This window comes from Trachurus japonicus, chromosome 8 (genome assembly GCF_045865225.1).
Source record: "Trachurus japonicus isolate A0001 chromosome 8, Traja_1.0".
In the NCBI taxonomy this organism is placed as follows: Eukaryota; Metazoa; Chordata; class Actinopteri; order Carangiformes; family Carangidae; genus Trachurus; species Trachurus japonicus.
In genome coordinates, this window is record NC_140914.1 from 26,845,247 (window position 1) to 26,866,116 (window position 20,870).

General features: G+C 45.5%; 1 protein-coding gene across 4 annotated transcripts; it reads right to left on the reverse strand.

Annotated features, from left to right (window-relative positions):
* Positions 1-1,448: 1,448 nt before the first annotated feature.
* On the reverse strand, positions 1,449-20,610 carry col1a1a (collagen, type I, alpha 1a). Of its 4 annotated transcripts, XM_085785053.1 has the most exons (49): positions 20,365-20,610; positions 17,953-18,144; positions 17,635-17,657; positions 17,255-17,290; positions 15,748-15,840; positions 14,308-14,376; positions 14,151-14,195; positions 13,162-13,215; positions 13,014-13,067; positions 12,850-12,903; positions 12,691-12,744; positions 12,545-12,598; positions 11,790-11,834; positions 11,633-11,686; positions 11,475-11,519; positions 11,287-11,340; positions 10,669-10,767; positions 10,464-10,508; positions 10,170-10,268; positions 9,871-9,924; positions 9,658-9,765; positions 8,854-8,907; positions 8,633-8,731; positions 8,491-8,544; positions 8,293-8,391; positions 8,112-8,165; positions 7,951-8,004; positions 7,691-7,798; positions 7,541-7,585; positions 6,901-6,999; positions 6,684-6,791; positions 6,288-6,449; positions 6,124-6,177; positions 5,894-6,001; positions 5,714-5,767; positions 5,381-5,434; positions 5,126-5,287; positions 4,906-5,013; positions 4,554-4,661; positions 4,375-4,428; positions 4,143-4,250; positions 3,972-4,025; positions 3,758-3,865; positions 3,611-3,664; positions 3,401-3,508; positions 2,999-3,278; positions 2,676-2,866; positions 2,308-2,550; positions 1,449-2,188 (listed from the first exon to the last, which is right to left on the reverse strand). In XM_085785053.1, the coding sequence occupies exons 1-49, from the start codon at positions 20,444-20,446 to the stop codon at positions 2,042-2,044; spliced, it is 4,344 nt and encodes a 1,447-aa protein (XP_085641179.1). In that variant the 5' UTR covers positions 20,447-20,610; the 3' UTR covers positions 1,449-2,041. The 4 variants fall into 4 exon arrangements, with proteins under 4 accessions (XP_085641179.1, XP_085641180.1, XP_085641181.1 ...); XM_085785054.1 differs by lacking the exons at positions 3,611-3,664; positions 3,758-3,865; positions 3,972-4,025; positions 4,143-4,250; XM_085785055.1 differs by lacking the exons at positions 3,401-3,508; positions 3,611-3,664; positions 3,758-3,865; positions 3,972-4,025; positions 4,143-4,250.
* Between the last annotated feature and the right edge of the window lie 260 nt (positions 20,611-20,870).

Here is a 20,870-nt window from a genome sequence, read left to right on the forward strand (position 1 = left end):
GAACTTTCATTTACAAACTGGATTTAAATGGCGCACATTAAAACATCACCGGCTCTTTGGGACCGCCTGACAACAAGAAGGAGTCTCCAGCAGGTAGGCCACAGTTATTCCTCTTCTCCTCTCTGACTCAGACATGGTGCCCAACAGGAGCAGAGACAGGGACATTTTTACTGAGCAGTCAAGATAACAACAATGTTTAAGATTAAAAACTAAATAGACACAAAATGTTTACTTCAAATGTTTCTCAGTCTATTTGGAGTTTGACCTGATTTGAAGAACAAGTTAAGAATCTGCTACTGCCCAGCAGACAGTCAAGTTACTGGCAATTACTGAACGTTTCTAGACATTTCAACACAGCTAGATAATTGTTCCACATTCAGTCACAGTACAAGTGGTTAGAAGGTACAAAGCTGCTTGAATTCAAGCCCTGTTGGGGTGGTAGTCAGTCAGGGAATTAGGCAGAATTCAACCACTTAACATGCTTTATTTCAGCATTCAAAATAATTAAAAACATCTCAATTTATTATACATATACAAAATAGGTACAGATCCTTGTGGTGTTTTTTGTGTCTGCCTTCTCTCTTTCTGTGCATTTTATAAAAATTCGATTCCAATTTTGTATCTGAGAAAAAATTCACTCTTTGCACAAGAACAACAAGAAACAAACCACAACAGTTGTGTGGTGGAAAGAGGGCTGGAGGAGAAATTTTGGATGACAGATGCAAGGTTGGACAGCAGGTTTAAAAAAAACAAAACAAAACATTAAACCATGGAAGTGTGACGGACGAGAAGAGATGCAAATCCACTTTTCACTTGAACTCAAAAACAGAGTTAGATTTTCACTGCCAGTATGACCAACCAAGGCTGAAAACAGAAGAAATCTGTCTCATACTGGGCACCAAGATTAAAAGCTGTGGTATCTTTTTTTTTAGCACCAAAGGAGGCCCTGTCACATCAGAGTGGCCCTAACACTACAGAACAATACAGCCACAATGGATGGGACAGGGAACCTCAAATAAAGAATAGCACCTTCATTTCAGCTGTTTCTGCTTCTGCTACATGTAAAGTGTCAGTAAAAACCTCTACCATCCCACCGACCACCACAACTACTGCAGGCACTTCTAAAACACAGGGCCCTTTTTCATAGCTGGTACTCCTTGCTTTCTGAGGTAGCCATAGGATTATTATTTCTTTCTTTCTGTCTTTCAAAAAAGAGGTTTAAACCCATGTTTCTCTGCCGGTGGTTTTAATGTGACTTTTCAAAAAAAATGGAGGAATAAAAACAAGAAAAAGCAACCACAACAAACAAATCACAACAGCTACAGCATGAGCAGATGTAGAGGAAGGGGTTATACCAGCCTTGTCTGGGGCAGATGGAAGAGAAAGAGGAGGAGGAGGGGGAGGTTGGGGAAGATGGGGGGGCAGAACAACAGAGACAAACATGGCTGTCAGTTTCACCGTTTATTCATCAACACCTGAAACGTGGTACAAAGCAATTGGGTTCTGTCTGTTGGGACTGTCCTTTCATTCCTCTCACCGCAGTGGTGTATAAAAATACAAAAGTCAACTGTGTGTTTCTGTAAACTCCAGAGAGGCCTGGTTTGGCTGGATGAAGAGGGGAAGTAATTTTTTTTTACACTTTACAGAAGCATATATTATTTTCTTGTTGCCAGTGAAACAAAATGTCTTCTCTACAGGATCCTTGGTGTTGGTGATGGTAAAAAAAACAAAAAAAACAAAAAAAAAATAAAACAAAAAAAAGAGTCAGAAGCAAAAAAAGTAGTGGTCCCAAACGCGATGATGCAGACACTGCCACATCACCGCCATCTTGTTGAAGTGCAGGTTTTAGGCAAGGTGGACCATCGGAACAACGGCCGAATGGAAACTCGTAGAAATCGGGAGTGAGGGGTTGAATTTTTCAGAAAAATGGCATTAGAAGAATGTTTTGGTGGGGTTTTTTTTATAAAGAGAGAGATGACTGCTAGAAAAAATAAAACACACTCACACACACAACAACAATTTCAAGTCCAGATTTCTCTTTTTACAAGAAACAGACAGGTCCAACTTCAAGGCCAAACTCTTGGTCTGGAGCACCAACGTCCATAGGAGCGATATCAATGATGGGCAGGCGAGATGTTTTCGATGTCTTGTAGTCGATGACTGTCTTGCCCCATGTACCGGTGTGTGACTGGAAGGAGAGGAGAAGAAAAGGGGGAGTCAAAATGGGCAATGCATAGAACACTGGGAGCATTTAAACTTGCTGAACTGATACCCGGTTCCTCTAAATCAATATCAAGATTTGCTCACCGTGCATCCATCCTCCAGGACGCTGTAGGTGAAGCGGCTGTTGCCCTCGGCTCTGATCTCGATCTCGTTGGAGCCCTGGAGGAGCAGGGCCTTCTTGAGGTTGCCAGCGGTGGCGTCCATGTAAGCGACGCTGTTCTTGCAGTGGTAGGTGATGTTCTGGGATGCCTCGGTGGACATGAGACGCAGGAAGGTCAGCTGGATGTTGACATCCTCTGGCTGAGAGCCCTCGCTTCCGTACTCGAACTGTGCCGGAAAGGAAGGTAGAAGGGGGGTGGATTAGTGATCGGTACTGTTGGGCTGGAAGGAAGATGGGGAAGGACAGGCGGAAACCAAAGAGATACCAAAGAAAGTGAGGAGAGGGCATTTACCTGGAAACCGTCGTTCATGGCCTCTCCGAACCAGACGTGCTTCTTCTCCCTGATGTTCTTGCTGACGTACCAGTTCTTCTTGGCAACCTCAGGCTGAGTTGGGGTTACGCAGGTCTCTCCGGTCTCCATGTTGCAGTAGACCTTGATGGCATCCTGAGTGCAGCCCTGGTCGGGGTCAATCCAGTACTCTCCTGAAGAACCAGGGTTCAGAGAGGAAAAACGTTAGAACCCCCATGTGATATTTGTCTTCAAGAAGTCCTAATTCTACCGCATGCCTTACTGTCTGTCTTAACTCTACCCTTTCAACTGTATCGGAGACTCACCGCTCTTCCAGTCGGGGTGGCACATCTTGAGGTCGCGGCAGGTTCTGGCGGGGTTCTTGCGGGTACCGTCGGGGCTGCGGATCTGCTCGATCTGCTGGCTGAGGCTCTTCAGGGTGGTGTCAACCTCCAGGTCGCGGTCGCGGAGAACGTTGGCGTCGTCAGCACGGAACATGCGGAAGGGATCGGGTGCCTTCTCCTGGGGCTGGGCAATGAAGCCAAGGTCAAATCCGCCACCGGGGGCACCAGGTGCTCCAGGAGGTCCAGGGGGTCCAGGAGGTCCCTGAGAGGAGAAGAAGATGAAGGGAAGAGCAGGAAAAAAAAGGAGTTGGTTAATTCATTACTGAGGAAGGTTTTCTGGTGCTGAACAAATTAACTGATGGATAGTTAGATGGTCAGACTTACAGCAGGTCCCATCTCTCCAGAACGACCACGGGGTCCGGGGGGTCCAGTGGGTCCGGGCAGACCGCTCATACCATCCTTACCAGCAGCACCGGAAGATCCGGCAGGGCCCTGCAAACAGCACAGAGGAACAGCTTAAAGTGTCTGAAGGACAAAGAGTCTCACCGAACACCTTCAGACATGAAAAACGGCAAAGATGGTGGGCTAACTCACTCTAGCTCCAGCGGGTCCAGCAGTTCCAGCGGGTCCCTGCTCTCCTGAGGGTCCCTATGGGTTCATGAATGAAAACAGTCAGAGATACACTCTCCATATGAGTTGTTTCTATGGATTATGGGTGGGCTCAAGTGTAACATAACATACAGAAGGTCCGGGAGGTCCCTGCATGCCAGTGAATCCTCTATGTCCCTTCATGCCTCTCTCTCCAGCCTCTCCGGACTCTCCCTTGTCTCCACGAAGTCCCAGAGCTCCCTGTTAGGGAAGAAGAAGAGGATGAGGAGCTTTGCTTTGACTTCCTCTATATGAGTTTTCCATCTATTATAGTAGTCATTTTAATAGTGATAATGGTAATGCTTACAGCGGGGCCACGAGGTCCAGCAGGGCCAGCAGGACCAGCAATACCAGCAGGTCCCTGAAACATAGAAAAAACAGTTTGGTGCATTTGCTTTTACCCATGCTACATCTGACATTGATGGCTAAGGGAATGATCTGAAGTTGGAAAGATAATCAGGAAGGCCTCGTCACTCACAGTCTCTCCACGGTCACCACTCTTTCCAGCGGGTCCAACGGGTCCGGGGGCACCAGGGGGTCCAGGGGCACCGGAGGCTCCAGCAGGTCCACTCTCTCCACGATCTCCCTAAAACACAAACATAAAATCACTTGATTTCACCAGCTGGACTTTTTTGGGCGGGAAAATGGTCAGATAAAACTAAATATCTGTTCTTTGCTTTCTGATTCTGGTCCGTTAGTGATGAACTCACCTTGGGTCCAGCGGGTCCGTCGCGGCCAGCAGATCCCTCGTTTCCGGGGGTTCCCTAAAACAGAAACCCGCAACAGGTTAACTGATTAGAAACACTGACATGGTTGACTTATACACACTAGTATACCAAAGACAGACAGAAAGCCTTGTTGTTCTCAGGTGCCATTTGTTTCATCATACCTCACGTCCGGCCTCGCCAGGGGCTCCAGCCAGTCCAGGGGGTCCCATGGGTCCAGGAGGTCCACGCTCGCCACCGGGGCCGGCAGATCCCTGCTTTCCAGGCTCTCCCTGTGGGTGACACAGCCACAGTCAGTCAACAACATAGTTACAATAATTGAATTGAATTGAATTTATTGAGGGATAGCCCCTTGAGATGCAGCATCTCATTTTCGAGGGGGTCCCGATAATCTCAGTTGTCATCCGTCACTGAAACCATCTTTTACTTTACATTTCATGTAGGTGAGCTGAGGTTTCACATATAAACTAGAGTTGAATAGTATTTCCAAGTCATTCTCAGAGATGATTAACTCACGAGAGATCCGGGCAGGCCAGGGAAACCTCTCTCTCCTCTCTGTCCGGGCAGACCAACAATACCACGCAGTCCAGCGATACCCTGAGGTCCGGGAATACCAGCGCTACCCTGCAGGTGACAAGAGATTGAAATTGGTTAGACATGGTTGGAACTGACAGCAGTCAGTGGTTTTGTGATCATTTTAGTCTGTGGTGACAGTTTCACCATGAAGATAACTTACAGGGGCACCCTCAGCACCAGGGTTACCCTTCTCTCCGGGAGCTCCTGGGGGTCCAGCGTTACCGATCTCACCAGCGCGACCAGCGGGTCCAGTCTCACCACGGTTTCCTTTGGGTCCCTCCTTGCCAGCAGGTCCAGTGGGTCCGGGAGGTCCAGAGTTGCCCTGCAGGTGGAGGAAGGGTATTTAAAATTAAACACTGCTAAAAAGAAAACGTATAAAAAGTGGACATGCTACCAACGTTGGGGAAATACTCACAGAGGGGCCGGGAGGTCCAACTCTGCCAGCAGCACCAGGGAAGCCAGTAGCACCCTAAGGAAACAGATACAGGTCCATTAGCGGGATGAGGTTAGAGAGATGGCTACATCAAGTCAGTGCAAACATTACAGAAACAAGAAATGAGCCATGAACAATGTGCTCTATGCAATACAAGTAGAACATCTGAGAGAGATTGTGTTTTATTGTGGATTATCTGCAAACTGCTGACAGTGTGCTCAGACTCTCTCTACTGCTTGATATGTTGAGTCAGGTTGGTCTTAATGTAAATGTTAAAGAAGGATAAGAAAGAGTAGAATGACAGTTGTGACTTACAGGAGGTCCAGCGGGGCCACGGGCTCCCTTGGCGCCAGTGTTTCCGAGGGGACCCTGAAAAGAGACAAAATAGTGTCTTTGAATTAGGGAGAAACAGCAGCAACTGAAGCAGCCGTTTTATTACGTATCACTGAATTTTTTTTAAATTGTAGTGGGGTGTGACTGTGTAAGTTTACTAACCTGAGGTCCAGGGGCACCAGTGGGTCCAGCAGGTCCGGGGGGACCAGCATCTCCCTTAGCACCATTGTCTCCAGACTCTCCCTTAGCACCAGCCTGTCCATCAGTACCCTGTGTTGAAACGGCGATGGATGGAGAGAGAGACAGAGTGTTAATGTGTATTGAAGCTTCAAGCAAAAGACAAACCATTGTTAGAAAAAGGCAGGCAGGACATCCATGGACAAGTTACGTACAGGTGGTCCAGCGAATCCGGCAGGTCCGGGTGGTCCAGACTCTCCACGCTCACCCTGAGGAAGAGGAGGGGTAATAAGAGTCAATCAAAGGGCTTTAAGACTCAAGAATGAAGTTGCTGGAGAACTTTCGATTTCATTTTTCTGCTCCTGAGGCTGTCACTCACAGGGGCTCCACGGGCTCCAGCGGGTCCGACAGCTCCAACGGCACCAGGCTCTCCCTTATCTCCAGTGGCTCCAGCAGGTCCGGGAAGTCCAATAGGTCCGGTCAAACCACGAGGACCATCCTTACCACCAGCTCCATCAGCGCCCTTTGCTCCTTGGTCACCCTTAGTTATTGGATGGCGAAGAGGTTTGGGTTATGCACAAGAATGATCATACAACAGATCCTGTAATACTGGAAGTATTCTGTAGGGGGCACTACAAGAGCGTGGTGATACTGGGGAGCTACTGTGAATGGTGGTAACAGCCTTAAACTGGTCAGAAAGCCTGATCAAAGTTGTAGTTGGGTTTATTGAGGTTATTCTGGGGATATTACTAGGAATATTGCTGAAGTCACTTACTCTGTCTCCTCTCAGTCCTGGAAGACCAGAGGCACCGCGCTCACCGGGCATTCCCTGCAGTCCAGGAGGACCCTGAGCACCGGGATTACCAGGGGCTCCAGCATCTCCCTGAGGAAGAAGAAGAAGGATTATGAGAAAGAAATCAAAATAGTCAAATAAGATGCTGCCCGGCAACAGGACATCCACTATTTTCTCTTTGAAAAACATCCTTATTCACCTTAGCACCATCATTTCCAGCAGGGCCGGGGGATCCACGAGCACCAGCGGGTCCAATGGCGCCGGGGGCACCACGCTCACCGGGGAAACCTCTGTCACCCTGAAGGGGAAGGAGAGGCAGTGAGTCGACTTTGAAGCAAAAGAGTGGTTGAACAAATCTTAAGGATCTACAGTATTAGCCTGGATGCCTTCTCAAAAAAGCACATGGTCCTCCTCAGAGGGAAGCACTAACTACTCTGAATTTGAAAGCTTTCATCTGTAAACACTACATTAGCCTATTTGTCTGGTTGAAATGAACCATATCACATTGCTGGCCAAGCTAGAATGAGCCTGTTGTTTGTAGCATTACCACTGGTGTTTTAGCTCAGTTAGCCTGCTAGCGAGTTAGCAAGCTCTCTCCTCTCTGTCCAGGCAGACCAACAATCTTTGCTAACAATTATGTGGAGCAGAAACAAGCCCCAAATCAGTTCACTGTTCCAGTGACCTACATTCGAACTAATGTTTTAATTTACCTTAATTAGAAACATAACTGAATAAATTAATAGCAGTGATTCATAGTAAACTAAAAAGACAACTTTCTAATGATTTGTCATTAAAGGACACAACTGAGCAATTGTGAACATGATGATAATATTACTCACTCTAGCTCCAGCAGGTCCAGGGGCTCCAGCCTCACCAGACAGACCCTAGATAGACAAGAGATACAGACAAAGAGGCAGGTTAATGCATTTCATTCACCAGAAGTATACATTTGATCATGGTGCGTGGGGGCAGTCGTATCGCAGTCTTACCTGCTCTCCGGGCTTGCCAGTCTCACCAATGTTACCCTGGGGTCCTGGAAGACCCTGGAATCCAGGAGGTCCGGCAGGTCCTTGCTCTCCTCTCTCGCCAGCGGGGCCCTGCAGATGAGCAAGTCAATGAGTGTGAGAAGCAGCAGTACATCGTATGGGAATGACTTGCTATGCTACGTCTAGCTATGTGTACTTATAAGGGATGCTACAGCTGAGTCAGGTGTTAATGTGGACATATTTGGTTTGTGTGTTTTACTTACAGCAGGTCCAGAGGGACCCTGGGCACCAATGTCACCGTCCTTTCCGGGGGCACCCTGTGTAGAAACGTGGCAGGCTTTTAGACACACAGTCTCTATACGTACCAAGAAAATAGTGGAGTAGTACAACAGATTCAAGGACTGGCAAAATGTAGACTACTTACAACAGGTCCGGTGGGTCCCATCACTCCTCTCTCACCGGGCTTTCCACCCTCACCCTAGAGACGGGGGCAGAAAAGCACCATCAACACAGACACATAGACTAGTGGCAAAGCTGTCAGTAGTTCATTGATCAAAGATACTGTGACCGAAGACACTGTGTAGCAGTTGGGACACATTACTTACAGCGGCTCCCTTGGGTCCGGGGAATCCCATGACTCCAGGCTGACCTCTAGCTCCAACGGGGCCAGGGGGTCCGGGGCGGCCATCTTGTCCAGGGGCTCCCTGGTGAAGAGGATTAATAATGTTAAGTTAAGTTAAATAAACTTATAATGTAGGTATCTGGAGGAGATCAATTTATTTTAATACTGAATATAAACTTACACCAGGTCCAGTCTTGCCATCAGGTCCGGGGCTGCCTGGGCTGCCAGTCATACCCTACAGATCAGAGGTCAGATGTCAGAGCAGTGCAGGGCCAATGATGTTGTTGTTGACAACTGTGTGAGACATTTATAGGGTATCTCACCTTAGCTCCGGGGAGACCGGGCTCGCCAGTGCGACCAGGCTCACCAGTGGCTCCCTTAGGTCCAACAACACCAGGGCCTCCACGCTCACCGGTGGCACCCTATAATGTGCAGGGAGAGGGAGAAAGAATTAAAGAAAAGCAACAAGTGTAATCCCAGTTCTTCAAAAGAATTTTGTGAGTGAGAAAAATATGTCACATTCAAGTGTGTATGTTTTACTCACTTTGGGTCCAGAAGCACCATCAGAACCAGGGAAACCGCGACCACCAGGGGCACCCTGTAGAGAGAACCAAACCCACCTTGCTTAGTCATGTGACCACAACTGTTACATGTAGACAAGAGAGCCCTATATCAAGAGCCAAAATGTGTCCCCACCTGAACCCTAGCCCTTAATCCTGAATTGATATCAAATAATAAAAAGACACTAAAATCACCCAAAACATCATGTATTATGGGCTGGATCTGGGTGGTCTTCAAGTACAACCCTATGACTTGAACACCCCCTGGTGTCCGCATTAGACCTTGCAATCAGTGGCTTAAAGCCATTTATATTGTGTGCTGCTCTATTTCAACCCTTTCGGGTCTATCCATCATGCACAACAGTATTTCCAAATGTTTGTGTTTACAGCTCAGCTGTAGACTGGGCTGCTGGGCTGGAAAGTTTGTTTACATGGTCTTGATGCAGGCAGATGGGTGTCTACATCATTTTTAGCGTCTGCTATATAGTGGTATAATATAGGTAGGAAATATTGGGAACATTGCCTCTCTCATGTTTGGAGTCTAAGTCTAAACATTTAATCCAATTTGCTTTGATCAGCGTATTTAAAAAACAACAACAAAACAAAACAAAACAAAACATGTAAAGTCTGTAGCCACACAAAAAGACCTAGAAAAAATGTCTATACACATTCTTGAAGCTATTTATCTTTAACATAGTATTGCACCACCAGAGGGCAGTTGTGTCAGTCAGTGTAAAGAATATAAAAGTGTGTCGCACAACATAATGAAAATCATCCAAGATACATACACGCTCTCCAGGGGCTCCACGGCCTCCTGCAGCACCAGGCTCTCCTCTGGCTCCTCTCTTGCCCTCCTCACCGGGAGGTCCTGGGGGTCCTTGGATTCCAGCAGCACCCTAGAAAACAGACCCATGGGCGTCATGATGGACATCATGATTTGCATAATGTCATGATGGGAATAATGTCAGAGCTCTGCTTCATGCTGACTGTGTTGAACTTACAGCCTCTCCCTTGGCACCAGCCTCTCCCTTGGCTCCTGGGGCACCAGCATCACCCTGAGGGAAACAAATAAATTAGTCAACACAAACAAAAACATAACACAACACAAGAAACAAAAACAAGACACCTAAACAACAAAAACAACACAAATAGCATTCAACAATAAACAAAAAGCACTGGAAGAAAGCTAATGCAGTACTGTATCTTTACTTTTTTTTTTTTTTTACTTTTACATCAGTGTGCTTGAAGTGACAACTTATTTTACATTTAAGAAATTCAGTTATGAGAGAGCTTTACTCACAGTGTTACCCTTGGGTCCGGGGGCACCACCAGCACCCTGAGGTCCTGAGGGTCCACGAGGTCCGGGGAAACCGGGAGCTCCAGCAGATCCAGCAGCACCCTGTAGGGGACAGCACACAACAACAACCCAGTCACATCATGCTCCACTGTAATGGCAGCAGTGAGTGTAGTGAGTGGCTGAGCCGACTCTAAGAGCCCAGGCCTGGTTGAGTAGCTCAGCCATTTTTTTAGCTGGTCAGGGATTCAAACCGTCAACCCTGACATGCTTATAAAGGAAATGCAGTGAGATACTTACAGGGACTCCCTTAGCTCCAGGGGCTCCATCAGTTCCGGGGTTTCCCTGAAAGAAGATAGAAAAGGAAAAGATTGTCACAGATAATCCAAGGACCAGAAAGAAGCAGCCAATGAGCATTGTGTTCTTTGATGAACCCCATTAAGTGAGTCACAAATAATTCTTCTGTGGCCAGTTTTCTTATTAGGACATTATTGTTGGTACTTACAGAGGGTCCGGCGGCGCCAGCGGGTCCAGGGTTTCCGGGCTCACCACGGGCTCCAGCGGGGCCCTCAGCTCCACGAGCTCCCTGAGCTCCAGCATCACCCTGGGTAGACGGAAAAGTAATGAATGATTAAATCAGGACAGATGATATGCTATGATCTTACAGGGTTGAAAAAAAAGACAAATAAATAAATACATTTGAAAATGTGCTGCCTGCTTTCAAATAAAAAGGACATTTTCAAAAGTCTCCTGGACTTGATCTCAGCCTAAAAGAAATTGAAAACTAATAGTAAGATCATACATCATCACTGGATAATGACAGTTTACAAACAATTTATATTTTATAATAGGACTTTCGGTTATGACCTTGTATGGTCCACACACTCATGTGACCCATGTGTGTTGGGTCAAAGGTGAAATTAAAGGTCAACTATCTACACACATTAATGGACATACTTCTAAACACTGTAAAGTCAGGTCAGACTTTCTAATGACCCTTACAAAGAGAAGAAAGGAAAAGATTGGTTGAGTGTGTTGAAGATAAAGGACATGACAAATTCCAAATTCAGGATGCAAAAGATTATTTCTATTTTTCTATAGATCATTTAGGGATGTGTTGTACCTTGGCTCCAGGGCCACCAGGGAATCCGGGGGGTCCAGCGGGGCCAGTGGGGCCCTGGGAAGAAACAACAAAACAAAGAGAAGTTTCAGAAGCAGTTTCATCTGTTCATGGCTCCCACATAACAATATGGCAACATTAGTTTGATCTGCTTGATTCATTTAAGAAAAGTAACAGTGCGTCATACTTACAGGAGGTCCAGCAGCACCAGCAGCACCATCGTTACCGCGAGCACCCTGTAGTACAGACACAAATGTGTTAATCACAAATATGCGATTGCTTGTTCAATTTTTTGAGCAATTGACTGAATAAAGACAATTGGTGTGTGTGTGTGTGTTTGTGGACTCACAGCAGCTCCATTAGCACCAGCACGGCCTCTCTCACCAGGCAGACCACGAGGTCCCTAAGACAGAGAGTGACAGCAGGTCAGCAACCGATTTAAAGTGACCTCCACTGGAAGGCAGAGAAGAGCCAAAATGGCCGCTTCATAAAAAAAATTTACTCACCATAGCACCGGGGGTTCCGTTCTCACCAGGAGCTCCACTCTCTCCCTGTACACAGAGACACATAGGCAGGTGAGCTGATGAGAACCAGTCAGTCCACTGAATGTGGCTGCCACAAGCTAATTACTACTAGCCAATACAGCTAAGCTAATAACTAGCCAAAATGGCTGCCACATGCTAATAACTAGCCAATATGGTTGCTACAAGCCAACTAGCCAATAAGGCTATTTAATTACTCAATATGGCTGCTAGACTCTAACAACTAGCCAATATGACTGCCATAATAACCGAACAATAAGGCTGCTACAAGCCAATAGCTTGTAGGTAACATTGCTCCTTTAATGGTCAGTTCACATACAAGGTTGGATTACAAACCATTTGGACATGTTTCTTATTGCGGACTACAGATGAATAACAGAATGCTATTAGTTGCATTATGGGAAATTTAGTCCGCTTTAAGGCATCATCACATTTGCTGCTTCCTTATTAATATCTGTCTTGTACTGTATCTACTGCTATCATCATTATTGACATTAGTGCCACTGTTAAAGCTACTACATGCCACTATGACTAACTTGCTGTAGGCTACTGCTGACTGCAATATCAGTACTTCTATTACTGCTACTATAAAAGCTGGCTTCTTCTATTCTATTGCGACTGAAGCAGCCCTCTGCTAGGTGTTTTTGACATTTGACATTTTGGGCATTTTTCAACAAAGAGAGGTGTGGTGGAGCAGTAAAACATAGAGGGACAGTCACCTTGGGTCCAGCAGGGCCACTCTCTCCCTTAGCACCATCCAGACCGCTGAATCCCTAAAGGGAAAGAGACACACACTGTGAGTCCACACAGCTCCACAGAGAGCAGACGGTATACGGCTGATTGGTCATGTGTAGTGTTGACTCACTCTGTGTCCCTTGATTCCGGGAAGACCGGGGGTTCCGGGGAAACCACGAGCTCCCTGGGAGAAAGATAAGACAGGGAGACATAATTTATTACCACAGCTCCGTGTTTTCATCTTTTGCATCACTACGAATCACCGTGCCATGGAAACAACGTAGCCTACCTGTGGGCCAGAGGGTCCACGCTCACCACCACGACCAGGTTTGCCAGACTCACCCTGAAAGAAAGACAGGCAGAGATAAAAGGGGCGAACAGAGAGATACATTCGTTCTGTAACATAAACTGAGATAAAGTGGGCGAATGCTGATACAAATCCAGTGGACTTACATCCTCTCCGTTCTTTCCAGGGGGGCCTGCAGCTCCACGGGGACCCATGGGACCCTGTAGAGAAAGACACACGCGTTGAGACAATGGCTATAGACTAGAAAGGCACAAGTTCTAAGTGTGTATTTGTTTCGGTGTTCTTAATACTCACAGCAGCTCCAGCCTCACCAGGCTCACCAGGGGGGCCAGTGAATCCCTGAGGTCCCTGTAGGGGGAGACAGAAACACCATCACCAAATCAGATACAGTGTATGAGCCACTTGAAACAGGAGTTGTTGTCTGTCTGTCTGTCTGTCTGTCTGTCTGTCTGTCTGTCTGTCTGTCTGTCTGTCTGTCTGTCTGTCTGTCTGTCTGTCAGAGGGGCATCACTGTGTCATGGCTGCTGTCAGCTGACGTGGGCAGTAGTGATGGGAAGAACTGAACCTTTTTTTTTTTTTTTTGCTCCTCAAATTCACTGAGTTGTTATGGAAAGCATTTGCATGTATTTGTCCTGACTTGCTTCAGCTGCATTCACAGATTCTCTAGCTCCAGCCCACTGCATCAGTGTCTCAAGTCCAGATAGATTAGCTCCAGTCTCAAGCTGTCTCTTGGATTTTATGAGAGAATCTCAAACCTCCCTTAAACTGTAATGTTCATATCATCCTCTCCTGCTGTTTTAATTCAGATGCTAGGGAGGAGAATGTAGGATAATGCATGCAGTGAGCTGTTTCACTGCTGTTTTGTTATTTTTCCAATCACTGTTCATTCATCCACATAAGTCTGGCCACTGTATCACTTGTGTTAACTCACCACAAACAGTCAAACATCAGCGTAACTAACTAGCAACAAAAGCAATCGAATGAGCAGATTTTTGTCAATTCAGCATCTCTGAAACTGAATCATCTTCAGCTCACATGGATGCATCTTTGTATTCATTAGCTTTGTGCTCTTGGCTGCATGTGCAACCAGGTTGTTGAATTACACATCTTTTGTTTTTATTTCTTGTGCCTTGTTTTCATCTTACTCAGCTAGAACATTATGAAGCACAAGGCGGTCGGCTGAGTAATGATGACATCATGAGGTAGGGATGCCCTCCCTGCTCTCTCAGCTAACAGATCTGAAACATACTGAGTTGAGGAAGGAGTGTAGTGGTGTTACTTACGCTTGAACCGGGAGGTCCAGGGGATCCACGGGGTCCCATTGGGCCCTGTCAATCAAACAAATAAAGGTCAGACAAAATGTCATCATGACTCAAAGGGAGGTGATACAGTATAGGTGTAAGTGTGTGTATGTGTGTGTGTGTGTGTGTGTGTGTGTACCATTGGTCCAGGCACAGGCATGGCAGGGGATTTCTCATCATAGCCACCAGACATCTGAGGGGAGAAGTTCTGGGGGGAAAAAAGACAGACATGAACACATTAGCCACAGTGAAACATCATGTCATACTGATGAACTGATATTCAAATCCATCTGTCGAATCAGTCATAGTATGACAATGTCAATTCCCCACAGTAAGATTAGGTTCAAACTTCCCTATGTCACCTATGCTCTTTTCTCCCACTCACATAATATTTAATCAATATTTAATTAATACAATGTACTCAGAAGCTCATAAAAAACATTCAAAACAGCCAAATTATGGCCCAATCAAATCTGGGAAACCTCCAGCAAAACATGTTGGATCCAGCATCACAGTGTAGCCTACTTCCATCATCTACCATGTCCCTTGATTCCTTAGCTTTGTGGATGATGAGTATTGCAGTGGTAATGCAGTTTACAGTCCAACAGAATCATCCCCTGACCTTTGACCTCACTGTGGTCCTCTCTATGGACGCTACTGATGTTATCTGACCACAATCTGCATGTACATGCACACTGCAGCCGAGGCAGAACATGATGTCTGAGGGAGTGAATCTGGGATAATTCTGGCTTCGGTCTGTCACTGACATGTTGCGGTCTGTTAGTAAATTAGGCGTGATAAATTAGATTCATACAGAATTCTGCTAAATGACAGCATGTCGTTAGTGGTGAATCATTCTGGGATTGTAAATCATGTTAGCTTAGCCTGTGAAGTTAGCATGTGGGTCAATGATAAATTCTTCACGGGAATGCTCAGTATGCTGAACAAGAGTGATCAGAGTCAGCTAAATTGGAGTTTATTGATAAACTGCATGTATTAGATTGTGAGAACCTGTAATGCTAGCTTAGCATTATAATATGAGGCCTGTGGGCATGAAATTGTTCCCATGGTAAATTCAACTACTTCACATAAACAAAAAAAAACAATGAATGGATCAAAAGCCTCTCATGCCTCCAATGACACTAATGACCTCCTGACCTCCTGACCCCAAATTTAAAGAGTCAGTCACTTTAAGCCAAAAATGCATAATGTGGTGGATCAGATCTCCCCGTCCTGTCTGCAGTCACACCCAACATGCTCTGACTGGTTTATACTGCTCCTTTCTTGTGTCATTCACCACAGCACAATCAGAAGTGCTCTTCGTCTGAGAATTTAATCTGACAAACCACAGGAAGCACAAGATACTATAGAGAAACAAGCAGAAACTAAACTGAGTTAGTTTTCTTTCTGTTCCATTAACTTGTCTGACTGCCCCATAAAAAAAGGATGTACTTATTGGTTTTACTTAAGTTGATACAGTATCACAGCTCTATCATGTGTCATTTTGGGCCTGAACCAGGCAAACAGGGGAATAACAACAAAAAAATAAAAACAAATGACAAAAACTCTGACAACTTACTCCACCGAGGCCGGGAGGTCCAGGGGGGCCGGGAGGTCCAGGCAGACCAGGCTGGCCGTCGATACCATCGTTACCAGGGGGGCCAGGAAGACCCTGCAGAGGGGGGGGGGGGGGGCAAAACAGAAGAGTCAGAATAAAAAGGGCAAACTGCGATACAAATACCAGAAATAGACAAACATCTGATCCGTATCACATGGCAGCCTGAGGTCACTGTGTGTGTGTGTAACTTTTAGTTTCCTGTGTGTTTTTCTTGGCAGGTTAAGTATGGTGTTGGAAGCAGCAATAAACCTGGAGGGGATGCAGTTTTGTCACCTAAAAGACTGACCATGTGACCAACCAGGAAGGACTGGTGGTAGTCATGTGACATCAGGATGCAGGAAGTGGGTAAGAACAGTAAAAAATAAAATAAAATAAAAAAAATGCCTTCAAGTATTTAAGGAATTATACCACCACCATACACTCAAAGTAAATGTTCATAATAAATTCCACATTACAAATAACATCAGAAGCACATTATAAAACCCACAACTGGAAACTCCCAGTCATAAACCATTACAACCAGCAGCTAAAGACCTAAAGAGTCTTCAGATCCAATTTGTCAGCCAACCCTCTGCAGCTGAATCCAGTCCAATTATAGCAACTCAAATGAAAATCTAATTCAAGTAGAAGTAGCATCAACACTGAAAAATTACAATACTAAACCTGCATAAATAAATTTTAAAAAACACTTAAAAGCCACATCTGAATTTTGAGAGGATCAGTAATATTTGTACTTCTTGTAAAAACAATTACTTCATAATTTAGCTGAACAGTAGTTTATTTACCAAGAATCTCAAGTTTGATCTTGATTCGTCTCCATTACAATGTGTAACTTTCCTTCAACCAAGCAACACTTAAAACTTCCTGTCCCACTCCAAACAGCTTCACCCTCAGCCTGCAGGTTCCAACATGACGTCCTGACATGTTTTCACACACTGCTCCCAGCCAAACACACACACTCTGTTAAAGCAAGCTGCTCTCATTCACACCACTGCTTTAAAAGCATGCCTGGAAGCAACAGATATCGACTTCACTTGGTAACATAGCACAAGGATTACACTTCAGTGCAGTTGTATGGAACTATATCAGCATGTTACATTTATTTTTATTTTTTCCCCTCTCTTTACTTTTATGAAATGACTGCAGCTAAAATGAAAAATCCATCACAGTGAAGAAGACAAATGTCCAGTACACAGTTTGACCTGAGACTATTTGGACCAGGTGCTCTACTTCACATATTAGACTCTATGTCAACCCTAAGTTTGATCTAAGTCCTGTTTCCTCATAATGCAATAACAATGCAAACGTATGGAGGTTTTGTCAGTGTAGCTTTTTCCTCTATGACATGAACACACACACACACACACACACACACAGTGCTGGACCTTAAATCAACCAGGCGGTTGCCACATGACCACAGACAAATGACACAGAACTGAAATATGGGGAAAAGAGAGTTTGAACTTACTCTCTCTCCCTTGGGTCCACGCTCGCCCTTGGGTCCCTGTGGGGGAAAAAGAAAAAAGAAAAAAAAAGAGGTGTGTCAATATTTAATTCATGATCTGAGTCTGATTCATGTATCAAAACATGATGTATCTGATCTAATCGTTAAAATGATCCATTGCTGATAATAATCAATCTCTTACTACAGAGTTAAGAATTATCTTATCTTATCCTTAATCATCATCATATGACAACCATTAATCAGTAATCAGTATTCAATATTACACTGCAATGTCAAACAAATTCATTAGTGTTTCACTGCTGCAATGGCCTATAATGACCTATACAAACTATTCAGAGAGGTACTTTTAATGATTGATGATCAATTAAGTAATTGATATTTACCTCAACTTGACCCTCCTGGAAGCCTGCAGAGGTGAAGCAGACAGAAATGTATGTCAGATTATGAGAGAGAAAAATACATAAAACAATGATATCTGTTAGTAAATATAGAGCTATAGATAAAGAGCATTAAATCCCGAATGATGACATAATCGATGTATTAATCGATTATGTGGTGGAGGAGGGACAGCTGTATCTAGTGCTGGAGGAACAATGTGTCTGTTGGTGGGAATGTATGTGTTTTCCCATTCCCAATGATGCGTTCAAGTAACATCGGAGTGTTTCTTGTCAATAAAGAGCGGCAGGTGTAATCCCCCGTACCGTCGTCGGGGCAGATGGGGCAGCACTCGTCATGGGGGATGACGGGGTTGGGGCAGTCAGTTGTGTCCTCGCAGATGACTTCATCGCACATCACCGTGCCGCTGTCGCACACACAGATCTGGCATGGCTCTGGTTTCCACACATCCCGGTCCGCAAACACCTGGCCGTCCAGGGTGCAGCTACCGCCCGTGCCTGAGGGGGCGACAGAGAGACACACACACGACAGGTGAGATACCTGAACACACGCACACGCACACAAACAGTCACACGCACACAGGTGGACACGGTACGCACAGAAACACGAGGAGCGGATGTGAGTTACTTTTGCATAGGCTACACTGTAAAACTATTGAAGTTGAAAAAAGTTGTAAAAGAACAATGTGAAGAGGTTTTTTTTAAAGCAATTTGAAAAAATATATACAGTCAAACAAAGAAAGACAACAAATATGGGTGTTTTCATTTAAAATTAATCCACTTCCTGAAAAAAACAACACCTATCTGCACTGTAAAAATGGGAATAGAATAATATTTTATCACTAACCTGCTACTGCATATCTAATGAAAGCTAAGCTCCCTACAGGCCTATGTTTGTTTTGACTGGCTAGCACCTTTAGCTTGACAGGAATGTTTTAACATACAAAAAAGTATTAATATGTTGAAGTTAAAACCAACTGAGAGCAAACAGAGATGGATAAGACAGAAACATAAAAACACAAAGCTGAATAACTGGATAAACTGGATAAATGACTGTTGGAAAGTGTGGACATGAGCTGAGCCTCAGAGAAGAAGACACGCTGAGGTGACAGACATGCACATTATGTCGTCACGCTGCTGACTTCATTCCCCCCTTAAACCGGCTATTCCTCTGCTGCAATGGGTCACATTTTCCAATCTGAGCTCCATCACTGCTGCTGCATGTTCCTCAGGCCAAGCTGGGCCCCCTTCTAGGGCTTATAAATCTCCCAGCATGCCAAAGTGCTGAGCTCAGAGGGAAAAGCAAAAGCAGCAGCAGCAGCAGCAGCAGCAGTGCCGCAGACTGTGGGCTTGGCAGCTGCTGGTGGAAACAGTCCGCATGTGTTTGCAATTAGAGGAAACCAAAAAAAAAAAAAAATGAGTGGAAAGAAGAAGAAAGGGAAGAGGAGGAGGAGGAGAAAAGAGGAGGAGGTGCGGGGGACGTGGCGGCCAGATGTGTCTGGAGATGGTGAGAGAAGCCTCTAGGTGGTGCTGCAACACAGTTCAGAGGGTCAGAGCACATCTGCTTCAGATAGACAGGCAGGAGGGCAGACAGCTGGGTCTCCTCCAGAGGAGAGGAACATCTGGAAAAACAGAGTTTCTGCTCCATGGTTCTGGTTTCCAGGACTGAGCCCGTGAGACCGACTCTTTGTCTCTTTACAGGAGAAACTATTCGTGCCTTTGTTCCTCTCAGTGGCCTACTACACACAACTTCTCTTTATCTGTAGCATACACACACCTGAGCTGTAGTGGACTCTGCTGCAGAGCTTTACACTGAAGCTGGAGGTCAGATGTTTCCAGCAGACGGGACTACGCCTGCTCACCTACTGTCTCTCTCTCTCTCTCTCTCTCTCTCTCTCTCTCTCTCAGTTTCCTCCCTATGTGACTCTCCCTCGCTCACCTGGCCAACTCAGCACTCGGCCTCAGGCGGTGAATTACTCTGCCACATCAATCAGGCCTGTGAGAAGCTTCCCCCTGTCTGTCTGGAAGCATACTAATCCTGAAGGTGCATGAATGCCAAACTTTTTTCTTTTTTTTTGCAACTTTAACATCCCAAAACTGCAGAGTACACCAGCATATTAGAGTGGACATTAACTTATGGGAAGGGGAGGGCTACAGGCAAGCCTAGTTCAGGGCTGTTACGTTGGTAAAATGTCATGGACTAAAGCAAAGAAAACATTTTTCCAGCTCTTTTAGGTATTCAAATTTGACAAAACTTCTCCTCATATATATATATTTTTGTTGTTGTGTCCATTAAAAAACCCCTTGCCTGGAGGAGAGCCTGGAAAACTTGCAGCAACTCGCTCTGCATGCATGTGGGGGAGGTGGGGAGGTAGAGACACATAGACAAACACAAGGAGAGGAGGAGGAGAGAGAGGGGCCTTCTTGAGATGCCCAATGCATTACGCACACTGTCCTGTCTAAACTACAAGCTGCTCCATTTGCCTGCCTGTCTATCCATCTATTCATCTCTCCATTTATCTATCTGGAGACAAAGGTGCAGCCAAAAGACCAAACGTTCTTATTTCTAGTTCAAACTGTTTTTCTTTTCTTCTCTCCTCTGTCTAGATCTCAGCAGCCGTCCACCCACGTAGAGAGAATCCACTTTCAAAAACCAGGAAAAAAAAGGAAAAAAAAAAAAAAAAGGTTGAGAAGCTCCAGTAAAGTGATGAAACTTACGGTCGTCCTCGCCCTGCGCTCTAACCAGGAGCACTGCTGCGCTGAGCAGCAGCGCCAGCCGCAAATCCACAAAGCTGAACATGTCTAGATGCCACTAGACATGTAGACTCTTTGAGGCAAGAGAGGAAAAAAGTTGGGGGATGTTTTCTCTTTCTGCTACACTCCACTCATACACGGGTGTTTGGGGCAGGGTCCGCTTGTCGGTTCACAGTCCTCCTGACCCCAGCAGAAAACTCCCTACTGCCTACACTCACTTTCCACCAGGGTTTTTATATGGGAGCAAGAAGAACTGGGAGGTGCTGGGGACTGGACTGACTGGGGACGCACCCTCATTATCCCGTTGCTGCCGCTCACGTTTAGGGAAGACAAGAATGGACCCCTCCTTCAAAGAGAAAAAAAAAAGAGAAGAAGGAGGAAAAAAAAGTAGGTCCCTCCTTCCATAATTCCAAGAGTTTCAGTTTGGATCCGAGAGAGAAGGGGGAGCTGAGCAGGAGGAAACCTGATCC